Source organism: Apodemus sylvaticus, chromosome 17, assembly GCF_947179515.1.
Source record: "Apodemus sylvaticus chromosome 17, mApoSyl1.1, whole genome shotgun sequence".
Taxonomy (NCBI): Eukaryota; Metazoa; Chordata; class Mammalia; order Rodentia; family Muridae; genus Apodemus; species Apodemus sylvaticus.
In genome coordinates this window covers 3,533,773-3,561,168 of record NC_067488.1, presented here as the reverse complement: position 1 = coordinate 3,561,168, position 27,396 = coordinate 3,533,773, and the positions used below count along the sequence as shown (strand labels likewise).

At 36.1% G+C, this 27,396-nt stretch overlaps 1 protein-coding gene across 5 annotated transcripts in view; it reads right to left on the bottom strand.

Annotated features, from left to right (window-relative positions):
- Vps13b (vacuolar protein sorting 13 homolog B) overlaps nucleotides 1-27,396 on the bottom strand; it is a 564,131-nt gene that overhangs the window by 291,058 nt on the left and 245,677 nt on the right. For all 5 annotated transcript variants that reach the window (XM_052160919.1, XM_052160921.1, XM_052160920.1 and 2 more), the window contains exons 22-24: nucleotides 21,438-21,565; nucleotides 12,319-12,553; nucleotides 498-718 (exon numbers count right to left, since the gene is read on the bottom strand). In XM_052160919.1, coding sequence (XP_052016879.1) covers nucleotides 498-718; nucleotides 12,319-12,553; nucleotides 21,438-21,565 — 584 coding nt within the window. The remainder of the gene's footprint in view (nucleotides 1-497; nucleotides 719-12,318; nucleotides 12,554-21,437; nucleotides 21,566-27,396) is intronic.

Genomic DNA, 27,396 nt, shown 5'->3' with positions numbered 1-27,396 from the left:
GTACTCAAAACTAGGTAATATGAATTCACAGTGATTGTAAGGAGGCAGAAGATAACATGATTGGCATATTACAGTTGGAATGTTATGGAAGTGGCAATGACTTTAATAGGAAACTTAATAAGTGCTCTCCTTGTTGTAAAATAGAGCAAGGTGTGAAAAGGGGCTCGGAGAATCTGATTAAGAATTACATTTGGTCACTTCAGTACATCCTCCAATAAAGTCCAACAATAAAAGAAATAGTTCCTCAGAATTGCAAAACAGCACATTGTAACTGATTGTATTCCACAACCAAGAGATGAATTTATGCTCTCATCAATATAATTCTTATTACAAAACTCATATAACTTCAAAGCCATTCTTCATCTAATCACCACAATGTTGATGGCAAGGTTTAAAGACAAAAAAGTACGGTATTTAAAGGAAGAGAAAAGTTTTTTAATAAAGCAAATGAACATTTAAAAAAAACACACTTAACTTTTAAAATGAAGTATACCAACCTGGGGATTAGAGCATTTTATCTCTAATGACTCTAAGTCAACATGAAGACAGACGACAAATGAATGCCTTCCTTCAGGTCCCACAGGAAGGAGCTTTTGAGATGTGACTGCTAGAGTAGAGGTACATCCCATAGGATCCACTAGGGAAAGTGTCACTTGCTTTCCAAGAAGGGTGTATATGCTGAAATGATGCAAACTTATGGTCCAAGGAAATGCATCACCTGTAAGGGAACACAATACAAAAATGAAACCAACAAAGTTACACAATTAATGCAAACAAATAAAAAATGATTTAAAATTTCAATCTGAAATGTAACATGATACAACGAAGGTAGAATCTCAGACACTAAGGTGCTAAATAATTTGATGCTAATTAAATAATTTAATTTTAGTATTTTAATTGCAATAATATATTTTTATACTCTTCATAAATTATAAGCATATGAAGAAAGCTAAATACAAGAAATAAAAACAGAAATAGAAGTCCTAACACCCTCTTTACGACTATGGTAAATAGTAAATGTAACTGCATTTGCAGACTGTGTAAAGTGGAGTGCATTTAATGATGTATAGTGACATTAGCATGAAGAAGAGATCTGGCTGTGAAATGAGAGAGGATATATATGTATGTATGTATGTATGTATGTATGTATGTATGTATGTATGTATGTATATATTCTTTGTGTGTGGCAACTCACACCAGAATTAACGGTGGTGGGACATGCTACTGAATCAGGCTTCTGGTGCTATGGCAGAAGTACTTAGTCAGAAATTCTGTGAATGGAACTCAGACATATTTCTACATATTCCTTGTGTGGCTCTTAAAGCACATGAGATATATTTTTGAGGATGCAGGCTCAATTAAAATTTAGCATTCATAATTATCATATTGAAAGAAAAACATTTCTTTTACTGTTTAGTGATTTATCTCATGTACAATGCATTTGTAAGTAGAAGCACAGCATATAAAACATCTTAGAATTTTATAATGTACTTATAGGTAAAGTAGACTGATATACTTCCAATTGGAATATTGTAAATTCATTATTCTGGTATCAACTTAAAAAGAATACATTTCCATCAAATATTTAGAATGTCCAGTTATGTGTATACTTATATGTACAGAAAGGACATTATAATTACTGTTTAAATGATGTTATCATTTTAAAACTTATAGTGACCATTTATTTTTCAATTAGTAAGGTATTCAATACTATGGATATTTTACAACATATGAAAAAGTTAAACATCAAAATAATGATGAGTCTACCATTCATGTCATCCCCAATTATACATGAATATTCGGTTACAGTTCCCTAGTCACATCATGAGTGACAAAAGTGCTGGAGCAAAGAATGGGAAAGGGAATACCCCACTTTGTTTTTTCATTGAAAACAAAATAAAATACATTACTAAGTGAATTTACACAATGAGTTAAAAGCTCATACACACACACACACACACACACACACGCGCGCGTCCACACAAATGGACTTTTATATAGTATATATATGTATGCATATGGACACATACATATATGTATATATATGTATATGTGTGTATATGGACATAGCTATCTATATGATAAATGTGAACATTCAAAATATCTAAACCAGGAAACTCTGAAATTGGGACTTTAGATAATATAATAAATATAGGTAGAGAGTAGTGGTAACTTGACTAGAAACAGTAATTTCATAATAGTATGTGGTCTGCCCTGCACATCTTGCCTGTTTCAGATATAATATTTTGCTACTAAAGGGAAAAAGTGAGAACTTTAAATCATCTGTAACTTGTAGGAGACTACTGGAGTCAGACATGTCTTTCTCAGGCCTGAACAGGGTCAAGGTGAGGGCATTAGTTACGAGAAGTGGTTTGGTCAGTCTGGAACTGTTGCTGCTAACCCTACCCTGAGCTCATGATGAGAAACAGTGTGCTGACATATACTTTAGATTACCACCAGCGCCACCACCGCCCGGCCAATAAATAGGTATATTTATATGTGTTTTCAAACTTTATTCTAACAAATAATGAATGGTGATTATGGAACAAGATCACATTTAAATTTGTTAAATTAAAAAAATCACAGTTGACATTGGTACTCTTAGAAAAACATTCTTATTCAGAGTCAGACTAACTGAAATTGGTTATGCCACACTCTCTTAATATAACTAATATTACTTTATGGTCTTAGCACAGAGATTGTCTTAAAAAGATAAAGTATGGCTGGGCAGTGGTGGCGCACCCTGTAATCCCAGCACTCTGGGAGGCAGAGGAAGGCGAATTTCTGAGTTCAAGGCCAGCCTGGTCTACAGAGTGAGTTCCAGGACATCCAGGGCTACTATCTCGAAAAAACCAAATCCAAAAACACAAAACAAAAACAAACAAACAAACAAAAAAGATAAAGTATATTCTGGGATCTTAAATTAACATTCAGTGATAAAAAATCAAAGATTTTTAGGACAAAAATTGACAAAGCATATTAATTGTATAGTGACATTTATATACATAAACATCTCAAAATAAACATATCTAACTTACATAAACTATAGACAAAATAATAAATACAGATACTTCCAAAATGAGGTCAGATATGTATTACCATCCCAAACCATGCTATTCAAGAACTCCATGTAGCTTTCTTCCAATCTAGCCTGATCTTCAAGCTGAGGCAACTGTACTGGTTAAGTGACTAGTGAACATCCAATGAAGGTACTCACTAGGAGACTAGTCTGGAACTGCACTCCTACGCACAGGAAATCTTGCCTCAGCCTCAACTGTTGTATATAAGGTATAAGCCATTGTGCCCAGGTAAGAGTTTTCATTTTAACTAGATCTAGTCTCTGTTTTCATTTTCTAAATACATTTTTTTCTGGCAAAATTTATTAATTTTTGAACAAAATGGTGGGAAAACAAGTCAGGAAAAGAGCAAGAAGGTTAAGAAGCAGGCATGTGGTTTCCTCAACATCTACAAATTTAAGAAGGATGGCAATGATTACTATTATTTATGAAGTTTTTTAATTATAATTTGTCATTATAAATGGCAAAATCTAAGGTAATACACTGCATACAATGAAGCATTAGTATATCTAAAACTGAACATTGTGTGAAATGATGGCCCACAAGAGGTAGTAGAAAATCACACTAAAATGTGAAATACAAAAAATCTGCCAACAACAACAAAAATATCTTGTAAATCATTACTTAAAAAATAAAAGCAAGGAGATTCAGATATAGGAGGGAATAAAGTGTTTGCTAAACATGTACAAGGCCTGTAGTTCAGTTATCAATAGCACCAAACAGAACAAAACAGAACACAAGAGTATAAAAGGTATTCACAAATAAATGAACACTGAGAGAGTTCACCAGAAATACAAGAAATAGCTTGGCCTTCAATTGTAATTTATTCACACAAAAGAAAAAGAATAACAGAAAAAAACAGTATGTGGACTATATGAAAGATTCTATTAAAATATTTTTCATTTCTTCCTGTAGCAGCTTGTGTTCACATGCTAATTACATTATCCAAAAACCTGTCTGCAGTGTCCCGCACATAGGACTAAAGGAAGCCTGTCTCTAATAGGTTTTTGCCTGGTCAATAAAGTTACCCAGTGGCCAATATTGGGGCTGGAGAGATGGCTCAGCAGTTAAGAGCACTGCCTGCTCTTCTAGAGGTCCTGAGTTCAGTACCCAGGATCCACATGGTGACTCACAACCATTTGTAAGGAGATCTGATGCTCTCTTCTGGTCTGAAGAGAGTGGCATTGTACTCACATACATAAAATAAGTCTTTAGAACACTAAAGACTTATGTCTGGTGTGAATAAAATCCATACATCTCCCTTTGCAGACATTTTGACAGTTTCCAACAAAAGTAAACACTAAGGATATAATCCAACAATCACTCACTTCTTTCATTATCAAGCAGAGATGGGTCAACATAAAAAAATAGATGTGTGGGTATGTTATTCACAAATTTGGAAGTGATCAAGATATTTCAGATTTCTGAATAGATAAACTGTCCTCTACACAATGTGATCTTGTATAAGGAAGGGAAAGGGTTATTAAGCCTGAAAACAAGCACAAGAAATGCAACTGAGCAACTTAAAGAAGTTGATATGAAATGAGCACATACTGGATGTCACACTACATCACAACTAAAACTATCTACCTAGGAGACAGTAACCAAGGAGACGACTGAGCATCAGTTCTGCGAGCAGACGGAGGAGCAGGCAGATGATTAGGTGTAGCTCTGAGAAATTCTGGGGCAGAGAAACTACTATGTCAGAAAAGATAATGATAGAAATGTGTCATTATACATTTCTATCAACTTACATAATGTCTATAACCAAAGGGCAGTACTAAAGTATACTATAAGCTCTGAGATGCAGAGATGCCTGAACAGGCCCATCGATTGTCAACAGTGTAGCACTCAGATCTGTGACACTGTGAAGTGGGAACTGAACAGATAGGAAATTTCTGTAATGAAACCCTCGCTTAATTTGTTGTGAACCTAAAATTAAGTGCCACAATGGTATCAAACATATAGTATGTTAACTTTAAAATATAAACATTAAAAAGAAGAATTACCTTTTCCTAATGTCCAAAACTCATATTTCTTTAAAAAGTGATCAAGAAACCGCATAAGCATTTTAGTTCTGTCATACTAGTTCATGTTCTAAAGTAAATGTTCTAGACATTAAGAAATGCAAAAACTGGGCTAGCGTAACATGGATAGTGTAAGAATTTGTAATTTAGCATTTAAAACCTAGAGAACTGATAGAGATAAATAAACTATGGAGTAGACTGGATGTGATGGGAAAACCAGAGTGCTGGTAGCAACCACACTAGCTAGAGGTAAGTGGTGCAAAAGCTGCATCACAAAGACCTGACAGCCGGCCTGATCGACCCTTGCCAGGCTCCTGCAGGAGACCAGGAACTCTACACTGGCTGCTCTCAGGTCTAAACTAGAATTTACCATCATTTGTAGACCTTGGATGGTCATTTTCAAGGTACTTAAAACTATCACCATCAAAAGGAAATTAAAGGTTCTTTTCTGAGAGTTGAAGGACTTCTATTTGCATATACCATTTAAGAATTAGATCAAAAAGCCTACTGAAAATAGACAAAATGTTGTAACACCACATAACCATCTCTGTAAATGACAGAGGTTGATTATGAAACAGTCTTTAAAATGTAGAATGAAACAACGCATATAAGCTAACAGGGTGAACAGGAACAAGGCAGAAGAACACTTGTGTTTTACATAAATTTTGAATAATTTCACATCAGTTTCTACTGAAATTCACTAAATCCAACAACAGCAAAGTTTTAACTTACAAATGATCTCACTATTCCATTTCTGTCAAAATATTTTATTAAAGTACAGGCAATTTTTTCAAAGAAGAAATAACAAACCTCTGCTAGGCACAGGGTAAAAGCCCATCTGCTCAGACGTGTTGGCTGGATGTAGCAAATTACATCTGCATGACCCCTAAGCATGCTCACCATGTTGTACATTACCCTACACAGACTGAAACTGGCCACAGCAGAGATCATTGCTTCCCACTGAATCTGAATTCAGACGATACATTTCATTAGAGAATTCTACATTTTGAACTGTAAAAATAAGTAAGTACAGAAAGAGTTTCAAATCTCCAATTAAATAACTTGCACTGTATCCCATTAATCATTCTGTAATTTTCTACAAAGGGTCTCAATAAAGGATCTATTTGAATTACTGATGGACTTTCAAATGAGTAAGAAATTAACCATTCAATTTTAAATATATTTTTGGCTTACAGCTAGCCAACATATTTACTAAGAGTTGTCTATAAACTTCATTCAGACTACAAGTATTATAGTAAGCTCGGTCCTTTCCACACGCCATGCTGGATGACAGAACTGAGCAGGAGTAAGAGGGCTGGGATCTATTCACCTCACCGCTGTAGGGAAACCTTAAGATAAACAGAAATAACAGAGGTCAGGCTGAGGATTATGATGAGAGGGAAAGACAAATGAAGGGGAAAAGGGAGAGAAGGCTAGGAAAGAGACACCTGCAAACTGTGCAGTAGGCAGCTTAGTTTCCAAAAGGAGATTGCTACAACAGAAATTTTAAAAGTCTGTCACAGAAGACCATACACTATGACTCCATTTATATGAAGTATTTAAAATGCCAAATTCATATAGATACAATACAGATTAGATTCAGCCTGGCAGCAATTACTAATCTACACTTTATCTGCAATGATGTTTCCACAAAATTGTAAACATTCCAAAGAATATTAAATTAGATACGTTTAAAGGATTTTGTTCACATGTGAATTACATCTTTAAAAGTTGTCATGCAAATATTATTGAATTCCAGTAAAAAATATAGGAAGAAATCATTTAAACCTCATAAAATTAATTCTATACTTTAAAAAAAAAGAGTGCCCAGAATTCACTAGTGAAGCTTAACACAGTCCTTCTCAGCAGAGCATTTACATGGGACATAAGTACACGATGTGGAACCAAGTGGATTCTCAGTACCACAAGACAAGGCCAGGGGAACTACCCAGTTTCCAAACTGAAATCTGAAAGAATGGCTGTCTTCAAGATGTAAGAGAAAGGATACTTACATCAAGACAAAGATGATACAGATAAATAATTTTTTTTTTTTTTTTTTTTTTTGGTTTTTCAAGACAGGGTTTTTCTGCATAGTCCTGGCTGTCCTGAACTCACTCTGTAGACCAGGCTGGCCTCAAACTCAGAAATCCACCTGCCTCTGCCTCCCAAGTGCTGGGATTAAAGGCGTGCGCCACCACATCTGGCTCAGATATAACTTTTTAAAACTCTCCTTTTAATAGCTCATATTACCAACCTAGGGAAGTTTCTAATGGAGCTTTCTGTTCAAGAAAAGCAAAGAAATGAATATCAAAAATTGAAGCTAAAACACAGGCTATCTGCTTTTAGCAATAGACAGAATATACAGTAACCCAAATTCCAGAATTCTTCATTCTTATATCCTCATAATGTGAACAAGGTGCTGAACTATTTAGTACTGCTGAAATTTGAGCTGTGTTACTGACATACAGAATAGTGTTTTCCTTATGACGCCACACTTTTCAAATTCACCTTTTGTATGAAATGAATATGTCACAGTTCAAAGAGGTATGAGTTTACAACTGAAATTACTATAATCCAAGAAATCAAGTGCACACTTGAGAGTGACCCACAGTCAAGTCATTTCACAATTATTTACTTTGTGTAAAAGAAATTAGAATCCTGAAAAGTAATTTATTCAATTGCTTCTATATAATATACTCATTCATAATTCAAGTGGCTTCAATTAAAATTACCCTCTTTATTTTCACTTTGGCCTATAAAAATGCCACAAAAAAACAGCCAAATCCCTATCCCGTAGGGAATCAGACTCTTGGTACACACAAAGGGACCTCATAGCACTTCCTGCTGCCCTTTCTGCCTTTCCTTCTATCCCATCTATAGTATTTTGTGATTCTGCTGACCCAAAGAAACTGCTACACTAGGTAGATAGAAAGAAGACCGTCATCCTTCTTCTTATTCTTCATTCAGATCTCTCCAGACTTACCTTGGCCTGCTGGAACCCATCCACGCAGTCCAGTCCCAGACACTAGAGATGTGGCCTTTGGGTCTTCCTAGCTGCCCTTTTCAGCCTTTCCTCCTAGCCCATCTCTAATCCTTCCTGACTCACTAAGCAACAGCAGAATAACTCTACAAGAGACCCCACACCCTCCAGAAAATATATCTGTGCCAGATAACGATACCAGACCCCAGGGTAAAAACACAAACAGCGGATACAATATGCCTCTTTCAGAATCCAGGAACCCAACTGTTTTAGACCCCAAAACAAGCAATTTGGCTGAAGCACGGGACAAAGACTTCTAAATTACAGCCATGAACTTGTTTTAAAAACTTTAAGAAGGATATAAATAAATGCCCTAGAGACTATAAAAATATAAACAGTTCAAAAACTAATAAAAACAATTCAAGACATGAAAGAATTTACAAAAGAAATATAACCACTAAAGAAAATGCAAACTGAAATAAAATTGGAAGTGAAAACTCATGATATCACAAAAAGCTCAGAGGTAAGCTTCAGCAACAGATTAAAAGCCATGGCAGAGAGCCCAAGTGAGGCTGCAGAGAACAAAGCAACCACAAGTGGGGGTGGGGAGCAAGTGGAGGGGGGAGGGGAACCTGATCTGGTATTGGGTGAGGGAAAAGGTCTGAAGCCCCTAGGGCCAGCAGAAAGAATGGAAACAGGCAACCTCAGGAGACAGGAGTTTGGGGGGACCCTCCAGAATACACCAGAGACCTAGGAGGTGAGAAACTCTCAGGACTCACAGGGAGTGGCCTTAGATGAAATGCCTGACAGTAGGGAGAGAGAACTTACAGAGCGCACCTCCATCAGGAAGACAGGGCATCAAAAGAAAGAGAAGGGGCCATCGCACAGTCACAACTCTGACCCAAGACTGTTCCTGTCAGAGAGAATTACAGGGATGGAAAGGGAGAAAAGAAGGTGCAGTGACAGGTCCAAGGTGGGATGCAGCTCAAGGTCCCAAGGCCTGACACTATTACTGAGGCTATGGGCTGCACACAAAAAGAGACCTAGCATGGCTGCACTCCGGAAGACCCAACAAGCAGCTGAAAGGGTCAGATGCAGATATTTGCACCCAACCAATGGACAGAAGCTGCTGACTCCTGTTGTTGAATTGGGAAGGCTGAAAGAAGCTGAGGAGAAGGGCAATCCTGTAGAAGGACCAGCAGTCTCAATTAACCTGGACCCCAAGATCTCTCAAACACTGGCTCACCAAACTAGCAGCATACACCAGCTGATATGAGGCCCCCAACACACATACAGTAGAGGACTGCCAGGTCTGTGTTCATTCAGAGAAGATGCACCTAAACTCTCAAGAGACTGAAGGCCCCAGGGAGTTTGGAGGTCAGGTGGGGTGGGGGGTAGGGGCATCCACATCGAGACAGGGGGATGGAGAGGAGGTATGGGATGTGGAACAGTCAGAGGGGGGACAGGGCTGGGGGTGAACAAAATATGTAGTGTAAAAAAAATAAATTAATAAAAAAACAAGGTAGAAATACACAAATATTTAGGGCAAGGAAAATATTAAATCTATGAAAATCCAGGCACAAAACTTTCAGAAAATATGGAACATCATGAAAAAACTAAACCTATAAATAATAGGTATTGAAGTTGGAGAAGAAAGAATCCCAGGATAAAAGACACAGAAGATATTTCTAACAAAGTCATAGAAGAAAGTTTTCCCTAGCTAAAGAAAAGACATATATCTAGGCACAAACTGCATGCAGATCACAAAATAGACAGGGTGAAAAAGGAAATTCCCCATGACACACATAATCAAAACAGTAAATGAACAAAACAAAGAAAGGGTATTAAGATCCATTCTTATCTCCTTGTACCAAGCTCAACTCCAAATGGATCAAGGACCTCCACATAAAATCTGACACACTGAAACTAATTGAAAAAAAACTGGGGAAGACCCTGGAGGACATGGGCACAGGGGAAAAGTTCCTGAATAGAACACCAATAGCTTATGCTCTAAGATCAAGAATTGACAAATGGGACCTCATAAAACTACAACGTTTCTGTAAGGCAAAGGACACCGTCAAAAGGACAAAACGTCAACCAACAGAATGGGAAAGAATCTTCACCAACCCTAAATCCGACAGAGGGCTAATATCTAATATATACAAAGAACTCAAGAAAGTAGAACCCAGAGATCCAAATAACCCCATTAAAAAGTGGGGTATGGAGCTAAACAAAGAATTTTCACATGAAGAACTTTGGAGAGCTGAGAAACACCTTAAGAAATGTTCAACATCATTAATCATTAGGGAAATGCAAATCAAAACAACCCTGAGATTTCACCTCACACCAGTCAGAATGGCTAAGGTCAAAAACTCAGGAGACAGCAGGTGTTGGCGAGGATGTGGAGAAAGAGGAACACTCCTCCACTGCTGGTGGGATTGCAAGATGGTGCAACCACTTTGGAAATCAGTCTGGCGGTTCCTCAGAAAACTGGGCATGTCACTTCCTGAGGACCCTGTTATAACACTACTGGGCATATATCCAGAGGATTCTTCAGCATGCAATAAGGACACATGCTCCACTATATTCATAGCAGCCCTTTTTGTAGTAGCCAGAAGCTGGAAAGAACCTAGATGTCCTTCAATGGAGGAATGGATACAAAAAATGTGGTATATTTACACAATGGAGTACTATTCAGCCATTAGAAACAATGAATTCATGAAATTCTTAGACAAATGGATGGAGCTGGAGAACATCATACTAAGTGAGGTAACCCAGTCTCAAAAGATCAATTATGGTATGCACTCACTGATAAGTGGATATTAGCCTAGAAACTTTGAATACCCAGGACATAATCCACAAATTAAATGATGTCCAAAAAGAATGGAGGAGTGGGCCCTGGGTCTGGAAAGACTCAGTGCAAGAGTATAGGGGAATTCCTGAACAGGGAAGTGGGAAGGGGTAGATGGAAGAATAGGGGGACGGAAGAGGGCTTATGGGACTTGCGGGGAGTGGGGACCCAGAAAAGGGGAAATCATTTGCAATGTAAATAAAATAAATAAATTAATTAATTAAAAAAAAGAAAAGAAAAAAGAAAGGGTATTAAAAGTTGCACGGGAAAAGGAACTATCATCTAGAAGGGCAGGCCCATCAGAGTAACACATTACATGTCAATGAGAGCTCTCATAGCCGCAAGATTCTGAGCAGTTGTCAAGCTCTGAGAGGCTACCGATGCCAACCCAGAATACTATATGCAGTAAAACTATCCATCACAATCTATGGAAAAAGAAAACATCCTATGATAAAATCAAATTTAATCCACTCTGTTTACCAATTCAGCTCTACAGAATGCACTGGGACAACTTCATTCTGAGGAGAAAGCTTATACTCAGAGCCAAACGAACTCAGTGCAGAATCCTATCAGACCTTAAAATTCAGTACCCCTCAAATTATTAAGCAAAATAAAAATTGAAAGAAATTTTCCTAATTTTTATAAAGCCACTATTACCTTGATACTGAAACCACAGGAAGATGGCCCCATACACACAAAAATGAAAGAAAATTATAGACTAATCTCCATTTTGAATAGAGACACAAAATATCAATGAAATAAATTATAAGCTGAATAAAAATGCATGAAAAAGTTTACCCACCATAATTAACTTGGCTTATTTATTGCTGGCAGGACTGCAAACTGGTATAACCTCTATTGAAATCAGTGTGGCAGTTCCTTTAAAAATCTGAAAATTGGTCTACCATTATGTCAAGCATATACCCAAAGGACTCTATATCTTACTGCAAAGATACTAGTACATCCACAAACATTGTTGCTCTATTCATTACAGTCAGAAACTAGAAACAGTCTAGGTGACCATCACTAATGAATGGATAATTCAAATAGGACAGAACACAATGTAATATTATACAGCCATTAAGAAGAATGGAAATTGCAAGTAAATTATCCTGAGCGAGGTAACTAGAACACAAAAGACAAACATTGCATGTCTTCTCAGATATGTAGATGTTAGCTTTTATGCTACAGCTTTGTGTGTTTCAATCTAAACAGGCAGAGTCTAGATACCTGACAAGGGATGGGAGTGGGCGGGGGAGATCCTCCAGAAAAGGAAAAACAGTAGAGTGTAACAAAGGGAGCTAGGATGGGATGGAAGGGGAAGGGTGCACAGGAAAAGGGGGTACTAGGGCACTAGGACTCTTGAAAAAAATTTAGACGTACCCTCTTCTAGGATGGGCCGTGGGATCACAAAGGGAATCTCCTGCAGCGGTTCCATGTACTTGTGACCAGCACTGACAATTTTTATTTGCGGCAAACACAGGACAAGTGTTCCTGGTATGCTGGTTTGGCCGTGGTACCAGCTTCTGACTGTTCCAGGGATGTCACCACACACAATTGTACTTGGGGAAGGCAGGCTGTCATTTGGAATGAATACACAGCAAGACTGTACATCAAGCTAGAAAAGAAAAGCATAATTAAAATATTAAGGTCAGGTCAAACTTACATTTGAACTACTGATAGCGTCACAATAAATAATGAAGTAAAAATGGAAGCCATGCCCTTAACATGTCTTCATAAGTTAGTTTACTTAAGAAACCAAATGACAATTGGAAAAGCATTGCTTCACGCTATAACCTGATACAGGCACCCAGCGACGTGAGCCTGAAACTGCAGCTGCTCTTCACCACTTACCTTCAAGAATCATGAAGGACTTAGGACACGTGGCTGGGAGATGCTAAACACACAAACTTCCGGCTTCTCCAGGTCATTAGATGATGTTAGCAGCAGGCAGATAAGGCTATCAACTTTTTGTTTTGTTTTGATTTTGGGGCCTTTTGTTTGTTTTTGGATTTGAGACAGAGTTTCTCTGTGCGGCCCTGGCTGTCCTGGAACTTGCTCTGAAACCAGGATGGCCTCGAACTCACAGAGACCTACCTGCCTCTGCCTCCCAAGTGCTGATTAAAGACTTGAGCCACCACTGCCTGGCGACATTTTAATTTTTAATAATGCTATTTCTATGCCCATTCAGGCCCTGTATTTAAAAATTAGAAACTAAAATAGATGAGCATACTTAAAATGCCCAGTTCATAGCTGTAAACAATCATTAAAAGAATGGGCCTATGTAACAAACTTTGTGTATACACTCTTTGAGGTAAAATGTATATTTATGCACAAATGTGTCATATGTTCTACACATGGTAATATGAAGTTTTAGAAATCAAAGTGGTTTGTCTCAGTTTAGTCTTCAATTTATTACGTAAATTGTTACTTTACATAAAATGTTTAATTCCCCTTAAAAATTGAGAATACTTACTTAACTCACCAAAAATACAGAGCATTAAAGCCAAATATGCCGAAATGTAAAACTCAATGATACCAGCTTTGTTTTTAATAATTCAGAACTAGTAAAGATTAAGTTAAATTAGTCTTAATACTATCCTATTAAAACTGTGCAACAAAAAAATGTGATTTGATGGTAGGATAAAACATGTATTGCTTAGTAAGTTTAGGGATACTTTAGGTAATTGTGTTAGTAAGGAGAATTCATTTTATAATGAATAATGCAAGACACAGTAATATTCCTTCTTTCAGGTTAATATATTTCTAGCGAGAGCATGGAATTCCACTTAGAGTTCCTTAATACAATACATAATTCACTGACATACAAATAAATAGCCATGTTTGTATTGGCTTCACATCTTTGGGTATGGACAACTACTGGATTTGGTGATGGACAATGGCACAAGACCTTGTGCAAAGACAAATGCATGTGATGGATATATCAATGGACTTCTATTAGTTCCACAACCTTACCTTGCAGCTTTCACAGTAGAAGTAGGTAAGAGATAAGCAGTTTATGATCAGATCAAGATCATAACATTCTCCATTGAGACACAAGTCTAAATGTCTTACATGTATAACTAATGTTTTAAATATTTAACATAATGCATTAATGATGTTTAATTGTACAAGTTACAATGGCAAAACCTAAGTGAACTTTTTGAATTCAGGGTAAGAGACCAAAATATAAATAAATATTGACATTTCATATAGATATTATGTTAAAAATGCTCTCGATATTGGGAGGGCCTCAGTTTAATATGATAAAACATGTGACCATACAAAGTCAGCTTTAAAAATAAAATTTTAATTGTACTGTGATTTCCAAAATCATAAAACATTCCACTCTACTAACTTAAAAATGAACTATTTCATAGCATGGAAACAGTGAATAATAAAGCATACATAATCAATAATATACACATGTATGAGTCAGGTTAAAAACTCTGAAATATGAGCTTTCTAAAATATGGTATTTATGATGACAGTTCCACTAGTGATTAAATCTAAACACATACTACACATTGCTCAAAATTATTATGGAGAATACCATGTACTCTATATAGAGGCTATGACATGAATCTTTTCTACACTTTTAGAATAACTGTTAAACTGTGTGTCTAAACTGTGGTTTAATGTAAAATGTTGAGTGATTTATAGTATTAGGCATAAGTGTGCAGCTGTAAATTCGGCAGTAGTGTAACGACCTGACAATTCAAGGGAAAAAAATGAAGTAATCTCCCAGTAAGACATCCTGAATCTGGGGGTCAGATTTTGTTCATGGAAACCACCTGGTTGGGACCCTCTGCACCACACCAAACACGAATGATCTTTAAAAAGTACTCTATTCATTAATGCACTGCAGCTGCACTGTACTACTCCATTTTTCCATGGCAACATCCTTTCTGTTTCAAGGATCTTGTTTCAGTTTTGGTAGCAACAAGTTCTTTTGCCAACATTGACAACATCCATGGGTGAAAGTAAGGCACTTATAAATTTTTGAAGTAGAACCACCTCTATTTGATTCCTACCTAAATTAAGGGCTGTGTGCTTAGGTATCAGATATGGAGGATAAACCAAAAAAGTAAAAAAAAATAAAGTTTGGTATTCATATTTTAACACATGAAATTATTGCAATGTATTCTTTTTATTAAACAAAAAGTTTATGTACCATTGAAAAGGACCCATGCCTGGTGTTTCCCAGCTCCATAGGTGAAATTCCAAAATCAGAAGACTGTTTTTTTTCCTAATGAGGGACTGAGAGAAAGTGGTTCTAGACAGAAGTAGGGAGGAATTGGGGGGAGTAGAGGAAAAGAAAAGTGTAATCAGGACATAGTGTATGAAAAAAAAAAAAGAATCCAACTCAAAACGGGAGAAATGAACTGATCTTTGTGTCTTATTTGCTATATAAGTGTGAGGGCAACTCATTTAAAAAGAAGTCTTTACACATTAATCTGAAAAATCACCTACTATGTCATGAAATACTTCATACATAAATTCTTTCTCATGTTCTAGGTGCTTTTACAAAGACAATTGCTTTATAGGCCCAAAAATATATTCCCTCGTTTGAAATAAAACCTTAGGAATAACAGTACTTATTTACAAACACTAAAGAAGGAGATATTCTCTATGTGAATATACTTTATTCTTTTAAGAAACAATTTCAGGGATAGACAAATGGCTCAGCAGTTAAGAGCATTGACTGATTTTTCCAGAGTTCCTGAGTTCAATTCCCAGTAACCACATGGTGGCTCAAAACCATCTGCACTGGGTACCCTTCTAGTGTGACTAAAGACAACTACAGTGTGCTTAAATAAATAAATTCTTTTTAAAAAATTCAAATTAAAGGGGAAAAAAGCCTGCCATTTTAAGCTACTTTCTTCCTGTTTTTTAATCTGTGCACTCTTTCAGATCTACAAGGATCTGAATTGAAACTCAAGGAACAGAGAGACAAAAGAAATAGGCCTGCCACGAAAAAAGATTACAATAAAGACTGACAAAGCACTATGGTAGAGAGCTTCATTGGTATGTAAGCCTCTGTAGAACTGAAACAAATAAATAAATGATTGGATTACTTCATAATTTCAGAGAATTCCTCAATATCACAAAACCTTCAGCAGACCATTACTTCTAAGTGAATACTGTTCTACTTCATTTGTGCTACAACATGTAACACAGTTCCTAGCATTTACAATGCAATAAACAACTGCTAAATATGTAAATGATGATTTTTACAACTAAAAATTAGTCATTTCTTCATTTATGCTATTCACTGTTTTTCCAAGAAGAAAACTATTAGTTGTAGAGAGCCTTATTGGGGTGCCATGCCACCTGGCAGAACCTTGACATCAACCAATGTGAAGTTCCTCTCCCAGCCTTAGAGCTGGAACTACTGTGTCAGCCATAATCCCCTCCACCTAGGGTGGATAACTTAGATCAAGGTGAGGCCCATTGTTCTTCAAGGACCTGCACTTTGCTGAGAAACACCAGCCACCTGTGGAGCAACTGAATCAGTTCTGCAGAGAAGCTTCCAGCCTTTGGGGTAGGGTTTTCCTCTGCCTATATATTAGGAGTCCTCCATTAAACTTTGAGACCTTGAATAGCAGCAGGTGTTGTCTTGGTCTCCATCTCTTTTTGCGGCCTTCCCATACATCCCCAGCTTCCCTTCCAGGTAACCCATTCCATGTAACTGCAAGCAGTTACAATTAAGACAACTAATAAAATTGACTTAATGGTCAGATAAGTTCAAACACAACTTTGGTACATGTAATAGTCATTTTCCTGATACAGGGGAAATACAGCATTGACAGAAAGATGTATGATGTTGTCAACTAAACATTTTCTAAATAAATCAACAAATAAACACTAAGTGTCTGCTATTTGCAAAACTATCTGACTTCAAGGATTTAAAAGGATGTACATGGTACACACTCTAAACTTTGCTTGTTTACCTGTGTATTTGTATTATAATAGAACAAAGACTCAAAACTATAACCAGTTATATTATTATATTTCATACTATATTATATTTCATATTTATATTATTTATATTTCATATTTATATTATTGGTGTGTTTCTTATTTGGGTCTCTCCGGATGTGATGAAGCACCATGGCCAAAAGAAACTTGCAGAAGAAATGGCTTATTTCAGCTCACACCTCCCAGTCACTGTTCATCACTAAGACAATTTAGGGCTGGAACTCACAGCAGGAACCTGGGCCCCTCCCACATCAATAACCAATCAAATGAATGTATCAGAGGCTAGCCCACAGGCCAACTTGGTGGGAGCATTTTCTCAACTGAAGTTCTGTCTTCCCAAAGGACTCTGGCTTTTGTCAAGATGATACAAATCCAGTCAGCACAGTGTGTCATGGAAATATTTTGCATATGTAATCTAAATATACCCAAGTGTAAGTTTCAAATAAAAATAAAACAAAATCTCAAGGGGAAACCTTGAATATCTTCCATACTTTTTCCATTCCATCTTGATGGGGTGGATGTTAAATTCCTAGAGTTGGATTTCAGACTTTTTGCCAAGAAGCTACCAAGAAATGGCTGTAACTCTGTTAGTGCTTAAGATAGGAATCTCTGTATAAAACCTTTAGTGTTAAGTGTTATAAAACATGCTTTTATAATCGATGCACTGGCTCTTCATCTGTCTATCCTGAAATGTCCACTCCTCCTTGACTGAATTGAGTCAGCAAGTTCTCTAGACACCAAGAGTTACTATTATTTCATCACTGGCCAAAGCTAGGGTTAAGTTCAACAGGAGAGAATTCAATTGCCCTAGCTTAACTGGCTTACCATAAATTACTTAAGATAGTTTGATTGGCAAGCTCATCAAAATATTAAATAGTTCTATACATAATGGCAGAGTGCCACTGAAAAACTCAGAAAACAAATCAGCCTTTGAAATGTTCTAGGGCAACAACCTCAACCCCAGTACACATGAGCAAACCAGCAGAGTTCAGCAACAGCAAACACAACGCTTGCCTTTCTTTGAGCTCCAGGCCAGAGCATCTCAATTTTTATGGCTGGATATAAAATTAATTCCAAGAAATTAGTAGCTTTTCTTTATACAAATGATAAATGGGCTGAGAAAGAAATTATGGGAAAAAACACCCTCACAACAGCCACAAACAATATAAAATATTTTGGTGTGCCTCTAACCAAGCAAGTGAAAGATCTGTATGACAAGATCTTCAAATCCCTAAAGAAAGAAATTGAAGACCTCAAAATATTTGCAACTTTATGTCATTGTTATGTGCTTGCTGAAAAAAATTATAGCTTTCAGAAATGTAAGAGTATTGCTGATGATACTGGCCTCGTGGTTTTCAGATAAAGAAAAAACTGTTAAAGAAGAAATGAGCCTAATATAATCCGTTAAAAGTTCCTCAATCAAAAAATGTCTAAGTCAACATGTACTCTTATAAAATAACCATTATAAGGATGTATAAAAGTTCTATTTTGCAACTAAAAAAATAAAGAGTATATACCAAATATTATTATTTCTTTATACTTTATAAGTTTTTCTATCCTAAGTATGAAATACAAGGTTTTAGCATATCAACTTCAGCCCCAAACTCAACTTCCCATAAACTCTGGTTCCAAATATATGTACTTCTCTAAACTTTTACTAAAATAATAATCTTTTGATGGCTTTAAAGTTATGGTGTTCAGTTTTATCTGATGACAGGTTCAGAGTTTACTGTTTTACATTTTGATCATTAAAACAACTTAGAAAACAGAAAATGCTTTTTTAATAATAACTTAGATTTAAATCACTAAATCAGAATATATGTAATTTTCTCTCTAAAACTTATATGATATATTAACATCTGGAAATATAGTAGGTATTACACAGGACCAGGACTGGGGTATAGCACATAAAATCTCATGGTCAGAAACAAAATAATTTATGAAATAAATTAATTGTATGCAAATACCCAATATACTTACTCAAAATGAAGAACCATAAAATACATGGTGCATTTCAAAGGTTGTGAGTGACAAACTTTATGTGCTGTATATTTCATTGAGTTTCATATAAGACAAAAAAAGGGAATAAGGGCTGCTGTGATGGTTTACATATGCTCCTCTCAGGAAGTGGCACTATTAGAAGGTATGTGGCCCTGTTGGAGTAGGTGTGTCATTGTGGGTGTGGGTTTTAACACCCTTATCCTAGCTGCCTGAAAGCCAATATTCCACTAGCAACCTTCAGATGAAGATGTAGAACTCTCACGATGACAATGGATTGAACCCCTGAACCTCTAAGCCAGTCCCATTTAAATGTGGTCCTTATAAGAGTTGCCTTGGTCATGGTGTCCATCCGCAGCAGTAAAACCTTAAGACAGCTACCATTATCTGTATTTATGAATAACTAGCATTGAAATGTGATTAAGTAAAGCTAATTATACAAGAATCACAATTACTCTGATACTGGTAAACTTGGAATTAACTGTACATGGCAATGGGATATTTCATAGCACAGATAAGCAATAGAAAGCAAGATTTAAATTGTAAACTGACCATGACTCCTGGAAATTCAACACATTTTGGACTTCCACGAACATTTCAGCCTCTCCCACTCATCTGATTAAGTTTCCCTCAGGGGCATTCCATTTTCTACTGACTACTTTAAAGTAGTGTGTCAGTAGCCCATTATTCTTTCAATTGACATGTTTTCCTGAATTTCTAGTTTCTCCCATTCTGTCTTAACCATCTTTGATCCCCAGATCAAATTTCCACTATAAGTCTATAGTAGAAAGGATCTAAGATACCAATATATTCTAATAAAAAATACTCTAAGACACCAGTATATACCAGTTAATCATGTTAAATATATACATCAAATCAGACGCAGTTAATTTTCTAATCCAAAAAGCAGTGTTCTACTGTTTAAACTGCATCATTGTCTAAGACACTACAACCAGAATGGGATGACCTCCTAGACTGCTTTCTCATTCCCTAAGTCCTTCACTTAGTAAGTTAACTTCAACCTGCGGCAGTTGGCTATTCACTTGACTTAGTGCTTGGTGTTCTGAAACCACAATTTTCTGTATTTTGTTCATTTATTTTCCTTATTTCTGGCAGTAAGATAAATGTGATTCTGTTAACTCATCCTGAGTATAATATAGAACACTATATATACATATATAGACATATAATGTTCAGGAATTAAGGAATATAAAGGGAATGTTTAGAGATAGAAAGGAAATATAATGAATGATTTTCTAAGGCTGGAATCTAGCTTTGTATCTTTTGAAAATGGTATCAAAAAAAGTTAATCATACAATGTTTTTTAATTCACTGTAGACTGGATAAGGAAGGAAGGAGGTAATTTTATTATACTTATTAATTATTAACAGCATTTAAGGTCATGATACACTTCACTTGGCTGTTACTGTTAACTCTTGCATTATAGAACACAGATGGTGTGAACTAGTTGTATTAATCATTGAATATTCACCTGGGTCACTATAATATGGTATGCATATGAAATGTTCCCCAGACCTGCACTGAAGGCATTGATGAGCCCTAGCTGATTAATTAGAAGGTGGGTCTGAGGTGGAAGATGTGAGCACCTCTGCTTAGCTATCCTTGTTTGCCACACTCCAGTACTCAACACAGACCCACAAGCAAAGGCGCTAGCCAACCATTCTAAGAAACCACAACTCAAACTGAAGTGGAGTTTTCTCAATCTCTCAAAAGGAGTTCCCATAAGATAGATGTTTCACAACAGGTCACTAGATATATGCATGTGCACATGTGTGCATGTGCATATGTGTATTACATAAACTCATATTCTAGGATTCTGTTAAGACTTACACTAAAAAATTAGTAACAGAGAACAAAAGAAAAAAGGACATGCACTTCACAGACAAAAGTTTATAATTATCAAAAGTAAGTAATTTTTGTAACAAAGTGTAAATGAAAATCCAAAAAGAATATTACTACTAAGTTCTATTATATATGAAATGTAAAGAAAAGTATGTCCTCCCTATTAGATTTAATGGTGCCAAACCTGTTCAAACAAAAATGCCAAGTCCAAAAATACTGTGAGTTTAATGAATTGAGTTATATGCATTAAAAACTCAAAATAAATTAGAATAAAATTTAGTATTCACAAACATATAACTAACCATAAATCTTTAGGAAAAGATTTTTAAAAATCAGTGTTCAGAATATATGTTATTTTAATTTTAAAACAAATTCAAAATATATACATTTTTATAAACCATGCATAGTCACATAATTCTGACTGTAAAAAGCAAACTACTAATGGACATGAGATGAACTGTAGGAATACTGTCTAACAAGCAAGTGCATCAGGAGACACGAGGCAGACTACAGAAAAGCAGCCTATAATAAGCACAGCACCAGTGGACATGGGGCAGTAAAGCACTGTTGTTACAGACATTGTAGCATTACTGAATATGATATAATTGTTATAGAATTATGGGAAGTAGAGCCATAACATTTTTAATGCTTAAATTTACCTGTAGCGTGAGACTCTTCACTGCATTCCATAATATTGCAATAAATTCCTTCATTTTGTCTTCAGGACTTCTACATTCTTCATGAATGTGCAGCATGGCCTTAACAGGAACTGACAGTGGTCTGGACTCTAAGTTTAGGAAGAGCTAGTTAGGAAAATATATACATTGTGCTTTTACAAAGCTATACTGTAAGTAGTTCTAAGGTGGTTTCTATCTCTGCTTAAAATTATCACATCTGTATGAGATTATAAGTCATTCTGGGGTTACTGATGTTAACTATCAGTCAAGATAGTTGATGACTGAGAGGTTAACTTCTAGGTGAATGGAAATGTTCTACTAATTGAAAGAACACAGAGGCACTCGCTTTATGAACTAAACTGTAACTTCAGATCTGCACAATAATTCATCATCATAAAGTGATAGAAAACAGGTCTGCCCGTAAATCAAACGTTCAGATGGCAATGCCTTACTTGCAAAATTATTTCCAATAAAAAGTAACAAATAATATAACAATAGAAATTATATAAGTAGCAAAATATACCAAATAGAAAATAAAAAATAAAAACAAAACAAAATATACCAAATAGAAAAAAATTAATTTTATAACAAAAATTAATTAAAGTATACGAAAGGCTTATGTCATAACAAAAAATTGATATCCTCTGTTAATACAATTTTGCTTCATTGACAAGAACTACCAAATTTCAAAACATTGATGAGATTTCATGAATTATTTTAAGCTATTTAATAATTTCTAATAATATGCAAATAATATATTTATCTTAATAAATTCATATGTGCTTATAGTGCTCATGTTATTCAAATAAGTAATTTACATAAAAAAGAAGACAGAAAATCAGGGAAGAAAGGAGAAAAGGAAAAATGAGTGATACAGAAAGAAAGTACTATACAATTACTGATTGCTAAGAACTACAGTTCAACAGTGGAAGATGAGGCACTCATAAAAACATTTTTTGGCATCTTTTAAAGTGGAAATAAACTGAAATATTATGACATAATCTAAATATATTTTCAAAATAGTGTGTAAGTTTTAGTGAGAACTTACTTACTACATATACAAAATTTACAAGAAACTGAAAACTAAAGCACATCATGAATGATCTTCGCGGGTTGAGTGGAAAGAGAGGACGTAAAGGGAATATGTATTTCACCTATGCATACTGGCATAGGAATTCCTCTTTTTTTTTTTTTTTTTTTTTTGGATTTGGTTTTGTCGAGACAGGGTTTCTCTGTGTAGCCCTGGCTGTCCTGGAACTCACTCTGTAGACCAGGCTGGCCTCGAACTCAGAAATCCGCCTGCCTCTGCCTGCCAATGAATTCCTCTTATAACAATTATAGAATTCTTACCTGAAGAACTTCGGATGGCGGAGAGGCATCTTAAAAAATACTCAACTTCATTAGTCATTAGGGAAATGCAAATCAAAACAACCCTAAGATTTCATCTTACACCAGTCAGAATGGCTAAGATTAAAAATTCAGGAGACAGCAGGTGTTGGAGAGGGTGTGGAGAAAGAGGAACACTCCTCCACTGCTGGTGGGGTTGCAAATTGGTACAACCACTCTGGAAAGCAGTCTGGCGGTTCCTCCGAAAACTGGGCACCTCACTTCCAGAAGATCCTGCCATACCACTCCTGGGCATATACCCAGAGGATTCCCCACCATGTAATAAGGATACATGCTCTACTATGTTCATAGCAGCCCTATTTATAATTGCCAGATGCTGGAAAGAACCCAGGTATCCCTCAACAGAAGAGTGGATGCAAAAAATGTGGTATATCTACACAGCCATTAGAAACAATGAATTCATGAAATTCTTAGGCAAATGGATGGAGCTAGAGAACATCATACTAAGTGAGGTAACCCAGACTCAAAAGGTGAATCATGGTATGCACTCACTAATAAGTGGTTATTAACCCAGAAAACTGGAATACCCAAAACATAATCCACACATCAAATGAGATACAAGAAGAAAGGAGGAGTGGTCCCTGGTTCTGGAAAGACTCAGTGAAACAGTATTCGGCAAAACCAGAACGGGGAACTGGGAAGGGGTGGGAGGGAGGACAGGGGAAGAGAAGGGGGCTTATGGGACTTTCGGGGAGGGGGGGGCTAGAAAAGGGGAAATCATTTGAAATGTAAATAAATTATATCGAATAAAAAAAATTAAAAAAAAAAGAACAATTAATAAACAGCAGAAAAGACAAAAAAAACAATTATCTACTTTGACTTTCTTAACATATAATTAACGTTAAACACATTGGGACCTCTTTACACAATAAAATGTTAACTTATACTTACTTTAAATTAATATCAAATTAATTAAAATCTTTTTAAAAGTATAAATACAGAACATTTTCACAAAGGCTTACTGTAAATTTTTAAAGTACTGGAAAATATTACTACTATGCAATGAGTACTATAGCTTGAAATTGATCCACTTGGAGAATGGTAACATATCAAGTGCACTGCTGTCTGACAAAGAAATCAGAACTACTTCCCAAGACAACTGCATGCTTCCTCTACATGCTGATGTAGATAGTCCTCATGGATTAGATCCTTGCATAATAAAAATTAAACCATACAGTCCTAAAAATCTGCCTGAAGCATAAGATTATCACATTAATATTAAAGCAAGTTTACCTAATAAGACTTGAATGTACTTAACTTTTTTTTAGCATGAAACTATTAATAGTGTAGTGTTTTATGAAGAGCATGCACAATGTTGTCAATGCTGTTGTTTAATTTTTAATTATCAATGCTGAGTACACCAAATCACAAAAACAGAATGCAATGTGATATGTATGTGCAGATCACTTTCAATCTATTAAAATTAGTCCAAATCCAAATCCAAAACCCACAAAAATAATGTTTTCATGTAACTCGGGCAGCAACTCAAACAGCAAACCTTTAAAACCAAATATTCTACCATATATAATCCACAAGTACAAGGGGATACATACTTAAAGCCCTTGTTTTCCATAATTACACCATCATGCCCCCACAATAACAGGGAGCATGGCCCCAGGTAAGCACAGCACACCTCACACTCACTAGTCTTGGAAGTAAGTCAACTCAATTTCCTTAATGGTGTTTTGAATGATGTCAAGTATAGCACAAAGCTTTTGTGTACTTTTTTTAAAATTTATTTTCTATATTCTTTGTTTACATTCTAAATGATTTCCCCTTTCCCGACTCACCCCTCCCCATATGTCCCATAAGCCCTCTTTTCACCACCCATTCCCCAATCACCCACCTCCTGTTTCTCTGTCCTGGTAGTCCCTTACAATGCTAGATCAAGCCTTTCCAGGACCAGTGACCTCTCCTTCCTTCTTCTTGGGAATCATTTGGTATGTTAATTGTGTTTTGAGTATTCAGAGCTTCTGGGCTAATATCCACTTATCAGTAAGTACATACCATGTGTGTTCTTTTGTGATTGGGTTACCTCACTTAGGATATTTTCTAGTTCCAACCATTTGCCTAAGAATTTTGTGAATTCATTGTTTTTAATTGCTGAGTAGTATTCCATTGTGTAAATATACCACATTTTCTGTATCCATTCCTCCATTGAAGGACATCTGGGTTCTTTCCAACTTCTGGCTATTATAAATAAGGCTGCTATGAACATAGTGGAACATGTGTCCTTACTGCATGCTGGGGAATCCTCTGGGTATATGCCCAGGAGTGGTATAACAGGGTCCTCTGGAAGTGTCATGCTCAGTTTTCTGAGGAACTACCAGACTGATTTCCAGAGTGGTTGTACCAGTTTGCAATCCCACCAGCAGTGGAAGAATGCTCCTCTTTCTCCACATCCTTGCCAATACCTGCTGTCTACTGAGTTTTTAATCTTAGCCATTCTGTCTGGTGTGAGGTAAAATTTCAGGATTGTTTTGATCTGCATTTCCCTAATGATTAATGAGCTGGAACATTTCTTAAGGTGCTTCTCAGCCATTCAAAAATTTTCAAGTGAAAATTCTTTGTTTAGCTCTGTACCTCATTTTAAATAGGGTTATCTGGCTCTCTGGAGCCTACCTTCTTGAGATCTTTGTATATACTGGATATTAGCTCTCTGTAGGATGTAGGGTTGGTAAAGATCTTTTCCCAATTTGTTGGTTGCTGTTATATCCTTTTGACAGTGTCCTTTGCCTTACCCAAACTTTGTAATTTTATGAGGTCCCATTTGCCAATTCTTGATCTTAGAGCATAAGCTATTGGTATTCTGTTCAGGAACTTTTCCCCTGTGCCCATGTCCTCAAGGGTATTCCCCAGTTTCTTTTCTATTAATTTCAGTGTGTCTGGTTTTATGTGGAGGTCCTTGATCCACTTGGAGTTGAGCTTAGTACAAGGAGATAAGAATGGATCGATTTGCATTCTTTTGCATGCTGACCTCCAGTTGAACTAGCACCATTTGTTGAAAACGCTATCTTTTTTCCACTGGATGGTTTTAGCTCCTTTGTGGAAGAAATCAATCAAGTAGAAACAGAGAACCATACAAAGAATCAACAAAACCAGGAGCTGGTTCTTTGAAAAAATCAACAAGATAGATAATCCCTTAGCAAGATTAATCAGAGGGCACAGAGAGTATCCAAATTAACAAAATTAGAAATGAAAAGGGGAAACTGAGAAAATTCAAAAAGTCATCAGATCCTACCAAAAAAACCTACACTCAATAAAACTGGAGAATCTGAAGGAAATGGACAATTTCCTAAACAGATACCAAATACCAAAAATTAATCAGCATCAAATAGAGCATCTAAACAGTCCCATAACCTCAAAGAAATAGAAGTGATCATAGAAAAGTCTTCCAACGAAAAAAAGCACAGAACCAGATGGTTTTGGTGCAGAATTCGATCAGACCTTCAGAGAAGACCTAACACCAATACTCTTCAAACTATTCCACAAAATAGAAACAGAAGGAACACTACCCAACTCGTTCTACGAAGCTACAATTACGCTGATACCAAAATCACACAAAGTTCCAATAAAAAGAAAGAGAACTTCAGGCCAATTTCCCTTATGAATATTGATGCAAAAATACTCAATAAAATTCTTGCCAACCGAATCCAAGAACACATCAAAACAATTATTCACCATGATTAAGTAGGCTTCATCCCAGGGATGCGGGGATGGTTCAATATAAGGAAATCCATCAATGCAATAAACAAACTCAAAGAAAATAACCGCAGGGTTATTTCATTAGATGCTGCAAAAGCTATTGACAAAATTCAGCATCCTTTCATGCTGAAAGTCTTGGAAAGAACAGGAATTCAAGGCCCATACCTAAACACAGTAAAAGCAATACACAGCAAACCAGTAGCCAACATTAAACTAAATGGAGACAAACTTGAAGCAATCCCACTAAAATCAGGGACTAGACAAGGCTGCTCCCTCTCTCCATATCTTTTCAATATAGTACTTGAAGTTCTAGCTAGAGAATTAGACAACATAAGGAGGTCAATGGGATACTAATTGGAAAGGAAGAAGTCAAACTATCACTATTCCCAGATGATATGATAGTATACTTTTGTGACCCAAAAAACTCCACCAGAGAACTCCTACAGCTGATAAACAACTTCAGCAAAGTGGCTGGTTATAAAATCAACTCAAGCAAATCAATAGCCTTCGAAATGATACCCTTCACAATAGCCACAAACAATATAAAGTATCTTGGTGTGATTCAACCAAACAAGTGAAAGACCGGAGTGACAAGAACTTCGGGTCTCTGAAGAAGGTAATTGAAGAAGACCTCAGAAAATGGAAAAATCTTGCATGGTCGTGGATTGGCAGGATTAATATAGTAAAAATAGCCACCTTGCCAAAAGCAATATACTGATTCAATGCAATCCCCATCAAAATCCCAACTCAGTTCTTTATAGAGTTAGAAAGAGCAATTCTCAAATTCATCTGGAATAACAAAAAACCCAGGATAGCTAAAACTATTCTC